Here is an 8,327-nt window from a genome sequence, read left to right on the forward strand (position 1 = left end):
TATCGTGCAAATTTGTTGACTTCGAAATCTGAATCTTTGTCTTTCTATTCTCTCAGACATGGCGAGGACACGTACTGTTTCATTCGATGATCATACACCCATGCCCCTTGCTACAGCCGTGCGAGGCCGGGGCCGGGGTATAGGCCGAAGAGGGGAACGTGGTGCAGCTAGAGCCCCTGTTCGAGCAGTGACTGAGGAGCCACCAGTAGTTTCGATTGGGGGATATGCACCAGAGGCGCTTGTTGTTTCCCCTGGACTTTAGGAGACCCTAGCACAGTTCTTGAGCATGTTCGGTACTTTAGCTCAGACTCCCGTGGCCCGTACTCCAGAGCAGTGAGTCCACATTGATCAGGTCCCGAGTGTCATTCCAGCACATCTCATTATACCGGTTCAACTTGAGGTCATGCCGGAGGCATCTGAGGAGGAGCAAAGGAGACTTAAGAGGTTTAAGAAGTGTGATCCTCCTTCTTTCAGTGGCACGACTGGCAAGGATGCGCAGGATTTTCTAGAGAAATGCCATTTTATTCTCCGCACCATGGGTATTGTGGAGGTGAGTGGAGTTGCTTTTACTATATTTCGGCTGTCAAGAGTAGTGTACTAGTGGTGGCAGGCTAACGAGGAGGGTAGGACAGATGATGCAGTCCCACTCATCTGGGATCAGTTTTCAGAGATATTGTTGAGAGAGAGTTTGTTCCCTAGACCCTTCGTGCTGCATGGTGCACAGAGCTTGAGCATCTGCGTCAGGGGATCATGTTAGTGTCAGAGTATACTATCAGATTCAATGAGTTGTCTAGACATGTAGCTGCCTTGGATTTTACAGTTGGAGAACTATGCCGCAGATTCATCGAGGCGCTCAATTATGGTATTAGATTCAACAAGGCTCGAGAGTTGGAGAGATACACTCAGTATCAGCAGGTGGTAGAGATCATGTGGAGGTTGGAGGGCATATGGGCCGCGAGATAGAGGACAGGGAGGCCAAGAGGACTTGAGATTCCGGGGGGATATAGTGGTGCTCGTGCTCCAGCTGTAGCCCATCATGGCAGAGGCTATGTGAGCCGCCTAGTTCACTCAGCACTTCCAGCTTCTAGTAGTGCTCTGTCTATTCGGAGGTCTCAGGTTGCTTATTTTTCTTAGCCACTATCCAATGCACCTCCTGCATGGGGTGCCTTCAGTGTCTGTCTAGCCAACCACGCCAGGGTCAGTTTTAGCAGTCATGCCCACCGAGAGCTTGTTTTGAGTGTTTGATACTAGACATACGGTGAGGAATTGCCCCAGATGCGGGATTTGCAGATGAGAAGAAGATCAGTGAGTAAACTGAAAAATGCGAGAGAAGAGATTCAATCATACCTGAGAAGCTTAGTCGAGCTTGCTGGAATTTTGACCGGAGAAAAAGAAGCAGTGGCGGAGAAGGTGTGTATGTGCGTAGGAGTGCAGAGGTGAGAGAGAAGTGTGTACGTAGGAGTTTTGTGTGTAGGTGTAAAAAACATATGTTGTGTTTTGACCTTCAAGTAATAACTAATATTACGTGATTTATTTTTAAGTGATGTCACAACTGGTCAAACATAGCTACGGTGACCCCTGCATAGCTGCACATCAAAGCATAGCCTAGAGCACCAAATATTGATTATCTACTGAAAACAGCTACGCAAGGTAGCGTAGCTACGATCCCTATCTATGCCGCCTCACTTGAGAACTTCCCTTAACATTGAGGAAACTTTTGGCCAAGTTCTTCACGTGCACTCAAACTTTAATCACCAATCTCATCAAAGCAATAAGCTAAAAGAAGGCTAAAAAGTTAAAAATAAATCTACACTAACAAGATAAAAATTAAAGTAAAAGAGATAAGGGACAAAACACTTGGGTTGCCTCCCAAGAATCACCTTATTTATCGTCGTAGGATGACGCAATACCAAACACAACTCACGATGTTATTGGGGTTCCCCTAACTCAACTTCCAAGACCACCATTCTTGAATTAATGGAACCCAAATAATGAGAATATGTTGCCCATTCACTTTAAAGATCCTTTTACCATCATCAGACTCCAAATCCACGGTACCAAATGGGTAAACATGCACAATCTTGAATGGCCCATGCCATTTTGATTTCAACTTGCCCGGGAAAAACTAAAACCTCGAGTTGTAAAGGACAACCAAGTCCCCGGGGTAGAACTCCCTCTTCATTGTCATGCCCCGAACCTAGGAGCGAGACAAGCACCCCGTGCCTCACCTAACCTGGCGTACCAAATTGCGACTAAGGGACTCTGAACACATAATGTCATACTTTGGCCATGGGGCCACCTTGCAAGACAATTTGCGAAGCAAAATATAAAACTGAATGGAAACTAGCACTAACTAAATATCAATATAAAGCTAGGCCGACAAGGCCGTCATAGCTACTACAGCTGACAAACCACCAATTTATACAAATCCAACATACTGCACTAACCAACAGGATATGCCTACAAGCCTCTACTGATAGATGTACTGTGATCGGAACAGGGCCCCGACCTACCCATAACATATATACAGATATACATAAGATGTACACAAAACTCTAGTCCTGGCAACTCCGAAAGACGTGGAGCTTACCGATCAGGCGGAACTCGGAAAACACCTACTGAGGAGGTCTACCCGTCTGTCTGTCTGAACCTGCACGCATGAAATGCAGCGCCCCCAAAAAGGGACGTCAGTACGAAATAATGTACCGAGTATGTAAGGCAATAAAATAACTGAAATCTGAAACTGAACTGATAATATGATAACTGAAATTAACTGGGAGTCAACGATGATCTGGAGATATACTTACCTGCTGATACTGACTCAACTCCTTCAATATAGTAAGTAAAATAATTGTACGGCCTTATAAGGCTCGGTATATATAACTGCTCTGCCATAGTAGGCTCGCTTATAGGCGCTCGGCCATACTAGGCTATGTATCTCGACAATGCTGGGCTCGCTCATAGGCGCTCGGCCACAGTAGGCTCGGTATATAACTTTCCATCTGATCAGAGGTTGCCCAATAGGGGCCTGCCCATCGATTATAGCTCGATGGTAATGAAAATACTGTAATACTGTATATATAGGCTTGCTGCTCTCTTGACTGAAAGAAGACAATACTAAAATTGAATATAGAGTCTCGATAAGGAATAATATTGTAACTTATGAGACTAGAATAGTGTGAATAAATTCATGAATATGAACTTCTCTTTTTGTCTCATTACTAACACATGTAGCTACGAGATCATGCCAAAATGAAGGAAGGCTTAGCCTTAACATACCTTATCACAATCTTTTCAATCACCAAGTTGAACTCACCTCTTCGCACCTTAATCTACAAGAATGATAATAATACTATCGTTAAGTTACGAAAGGTACAACTATCGCACAACGAACGACAAACCTATTTTGTATTAAAACGGGCAGCATCTCCCCTATAATATGCCCTTCCTCCAACTTCAAGATAATACCAACAATACAAGGACAGAACAATAACAACATATATACATCATTTTCCAGCCCTATACACACCATCAAATACTACAAAACAGCCCAACACACCCCAATCTCTTCGTACACAAAACGACCACCGTAGTAGTGTCAAACGACCCGAAAATATTATGACAAACGACCAGCCAACCACCCTACATTTATATGGTGTTTATAAACCCCCTTCCTCCTCCAAAACTCCACAAAATAGTAATAAAACACGCAGCCCAACAGCAACACAAAACAGTCCACAAAACAGTCCGCTACAAGTGAATAACTCGAACTCACGGCTTCCGATCACCATCCCGTGAGTTCTTACAAGTATAGAACGACTTACCATGAATTTACAGAAGAAAAAATGGATGAAAGAGAGCAGTAAACTCACCTTATTTGTTGGATAACTCAGCTCCTATCTTGGTTCTTCAAACTCTAAGTTTTACCTCCAATTGGAACTTGAAAGGGAGAGAAAATCAATTAGGGTTTGTGGGAAATTTTTGGGAGGATTGTTTGCAGAGCTTATGTCTGGTTATTATGCTCTATTTTAAGTCTAATATATGAATAAAATAGGCCCTTAAAAGGCCTCTTTGGACGACCCGAAATGGCCCATTTTTGGGCTTTCATTTAAGCAAGTAGGTGACACACCTACTTGTCACCTAGCAGCTTGCGCAGTATCACAAAAATGCACATATCTCTCTACTCCGATGTCGTATTGACAAATGGTTTAATGCGTTGGAAAATAGACTCATAGATCTTTAATTTGATGTGTGGAACACACCATAACTCTAAGTATATTGGGAGAAAATTGCAGTTACATTTGACCTAAAGTTTCAGTAAAACTTATGAATGTAACTTGTGATGACTTTCATCGACTTTTGTTCCACAACTCGCTTGACTTAAAAACATAACACACGGATGTAATACGACTAATATAAATCATAACATAATCTCTTTATCATGTTAATCACCCTAGTCTCACCCCAAAGGTACATGTTATAACATTCCCAACTTGTCGACTTTCGATGAAACATTGTTTTATTTAATTGCTTTAGCTTCTAAACTGTCCAACCCTCTTTGTACTTGTTGTTCATGATCTTCAATATTTGTAACCTCAGAGGTAACATGATTAACTTACTTTATATACTTTTAAATATTATCTCATTTTTTTGTCCTACATTAGTTTGCTTACGACGCATTTTTACATACGAAAATATAGGGTGTAACATTCATGATCTTTTTGTCGTGGAGGTATTTCATCCTTTGGTTGTACACAGAAGCACTCTCATATGCTTGAAATCAAAATTCATCCATTGCATTGAGTTGAGAGACTCTCAAGTTCGCCGCATCAACCCATTCCAAGTTGAGCTTCTTCATGGCCCATAAAGCTTTATGCTCCAACTCCACCGGAAAATGACAAGCCTTTCCAAACACCAGCTTATATAGAGATATACCAATTGGTGTCTTGCAGGACGTTCTATATGCCCAAAGAGCATCATAAAGTTTTCTTGACCAATCTATCTTATTAGCATAGACAGTTTTAGCTAAGATGCTCTTTATCTCTCGGTTGGAGACCTCTACTTTCCCATTTATTTGTGGATGATACAGTGTGGAAACCTTATGTCAGAACCTATATTTCTCTAGCAACGTGGCCAATGATTGCTTTCAAAAATATGAACCACCATCCCTTATGATAGCTCTTAGAGTCTCAAGCCTTGTGAAAATGTTCATCCTGAGGAACGCAGTGACACTTCTTGCTTTATTATTTGGTAGAGCTACCACTTCAACAACTTGGATACATACTCAACCGCCACAAGGATGTATTTGTTGTTGTAGGAGCTCAAAAACAGTCCCATGAAATAATTTCCCACACGTCAAACAACTCCACCTCCATAATAAGATTCAAAGGCATTTCATTTATTCATGGAATGTTGCCTTGACATTGGCATTGGTCACAAGCTTTGGCTATAGTGTTGGAATCTTTGAACAAAGTGGGAAAATAGAATCCACACTCAAGAACCTTATTCGCTGTCTTATTTCCTCCATGATGTCTACCATAAGGAGATTCATGGCAAGCCCTCAAGATCGTCACCCTTTTCTCTTTTGGGACACATATCCTTATAATGTTGTCGACACATATCTCGAAAAAATAAGGTTCATCCCAATAGTATGAGTCACTATCCCTCAAAAACTTCTTTTTTGGTATAAAGGAAGCCCTGGAGGTAGTAACCGACTCACCAAGAAATTGGCCATATCGGTGTACCATGGAAACTCATCATCCACAACAATTGTGGCTGCAAAGACTTGTTCATCGGGGAAGGATTCATTGATCTCCTTGACCTCCAAAGCTCTCCCTCCACCAAACTCAAGATGAGAAAAGTGGTCTGCCACATGATTTTCCATTCCCTTTCTATCCTTGATTTCCAAGTAAAACTCTTGCAGGAGTAATATCTGCCACATGATTTTCCATTCCCTTTCTATCCTTGATTTCCAAGTAAAACTCTTGCAGGAGTAATATCTATCAAAGCAACCTTGGTTTTGACTCCTCTTTGCCAAAAGGTATCGGATTGCAGCATGGTTTGAATGCACCACCACCTTTGAACCTACAAGATAAGAACAAAACTTGTCAAAAGCATAAACAATTACAAGAAGTTCTTTTTCAGTTACCATATAGTTCACTTGAGCGGTATTCATTGTTTTGCTAGCATAGTGAATGTGATGGAAATTCTTGCCTACTCTTTGGCCCAACACCGCCCCCACAGTGACATCATCCGCATTACATCAACTCAAACGGCAACTCTCAATTAGGAGCTTGAATGATAGGAGTGGTTTTCAAACGCCTCTTGAGTTCCTCAAAGGCGACCATAAAAGCCTCATCAAAGTGACACATGGCATCTCTCTCCAATAATTTACACATTGGGTTCACCACTTTTGAGAAGTCCTTGATGAACCTCCGATAGAATCCCATATTTCCTAGAAAACTTCTTGCACCCTTCACGGTATTTGGAGGATAACTTGGAAATAATATCAATCTTTGTTGGATCAACTTCAATATCCTTTTTGGACACCTTATACACAAGCACAATGCCTTTCTCCACCATAAAGTGGCACTTCTCCCATTTCAAAACGAGATTTTTTTCTTCGTATCTTCTTAAAATCTTGGGAAAGTTAGCCAAACACCCATCAAAAGAATCACCCACCACGGAAAAGTCATCCATGAATACCTCAAGAAAGTCTTTCACCATGCCGGTGAAAATAGCCATTATACATCGTTGGAAGGTAGTCGGAGCATTGCAAAGACCAAATGGCATCTTCTTGAAGGCAAAGGTGCCATAAGGACATAGAGATGTCGTCATATCTTGGTCTTCGGGGGCAATTTGAATTTTGTTGTAGCTCGAGTAACCATCAAGAAAGCAATAGAAGGACCTTCCCACTAACCGATCCAACATTTGGTCAATAAAAGGGAGTAAAATAAGATCATTCTTATCATTGAGAACCACGGTCGTCCCACCTTTCTTTGGCATACATTGTACTGGGTTTACCCAAGTGCTATCCGAGATTGGATACACTACTCCAGCATCTAACCATTTTACGATTTTCTTCTTGACCACTTCTTGCATAGGAGGATTAAGCCTTCTTTGGTGTTCCACAATTGGCTTTCACCCTTCCTCCAAGTATATCTTGTGTATACAAAAGGATGAACTTATTCCCCGGATATCCGCAATGGTCAATCCTAATGCCAACTTGTGCTTTTTGAGCACATCAAGCGATAAAGAAACATGCACACTAAACAAAAAGGATGAGATAGTAACGGGTAATGATTCATTAGGACCAAGAAATTCATACCTCAAATGGGAAATCAAAGGCTTCAACTCAAGCTTTGGTAGCTCAATGATAGATGGTTTAGTAGGAGGAATAATCCGGTTTTCCAAATCAAGGGACAATGTTTCGGTCTTGTAAGAGAAGGAACAAAGTCCTTCCAAAGCCATCACGGCTTCAATGTAACCCCCCCATTGTGTCATTATCCGAATTGAGTAGAACCGCATGAAAAGCTTCATCCATACAATTTTTTCGTGCATATCCTCATCTACCACTTCATCTACCATATCAATCACGGATATCACTCCATAGTCATGTGGATGCTTCATTGATTTTTGGATGTGGAAGACCACTTCTTCATCATTCAACCGGAATTTTAGCTCTCCGAATACAACATCACATATGGCCCTCCCGGTAGCCAAGAAAGGCCTACCAAGAATGATTGGTATTTCTACATTCACTTCACAGTCAAGAATCACAAAATCTGCGGGGACGTAGGATTGATCCACTTTGAAAAGAATATCATCAAGAACGCCCAATGGTCGCTTCAAAGTGTGATCTTCCATTAATAACTTCATTGATGTAGGCCTTCGGTCACCCAAGCCCATCTTCTTGAAAACGGCATAAGGCATCAAGTTGATACTTGTCCCCAAATCACACAAAGCTTTTGTGAAGCTTGTCAACCCAATAGCACAAGGAATATTAAAAGTCTCCAGGTCTTCCATCTTCTTAACCCCGGTTTGTGAGATGATTGCACTATATTGGTGGGTGACCTTGATGGTCTCAAAATTAATATTCTTCATCTTAGTGACCAAGTCCTTCATGAATTTAGCAAAACCCAACGTCTTTTCGAGATCTTCCACAAAAGGTACATTGATGGTGATTTAATTCAACATATCATAGAATTTTTGTAATTGACCTTGTTGTTGTTGCTTTGCAAATTTTTGTGGAAATGGAGGAGGCGGTCTCGATAATTGCTGGTACACCCTAGGTGCTTTCTTGTTTGCCTCATTGATTAGTTCGTTCT

At 41.5% G+C, this 8,327-nt stretch overlaps 1 protein-coding gene across 1 annotated transcript; it reads right to left on the reverse strand.

Annotated features, from left to right (window-relative positions):
- Positions 1–7,140: 7,140 nt before the first annotated feature.
- On the reverse strand, positions 7,141–8,124 carry LOC142178117 (uncharacterized). Its single transcript, XM_075247448.1, has one exon. It carries the CDS (start codon positions 8,122–8,124, stop codon positions 7,141–7,143), a length of 984 nt encoding a protein of 327 aa, XP_075103549.1.
- Between the last annotated feature and the right edge of the window lie 203 nt (positions 8,125–8,327).

This window comes from Nicotiana tabacum, chromosome 24 (assembly GCF_000715075.1).
Source record: "Nicotiana tabacum cultivar K326 chromosome 24, ASM71507v2, whole genome shotgun sequence".
Lineage (NCBI taxonomy): Eukaryota > Viridiplantae > Streptophyta > Magnoliopsida > Solanales > Solanaceae > Nicotiana > Nicotiana tabacum.

Excerpts from the sequence above, each read along its gene's own strand:
- LOC142178117 (XM_075247448.1), bottom strand. The coding sequence starts at position 8,124 with ATGAAGGACTTGGTCACTAAGATGAAGAATATTAATTTTGAGACCATC.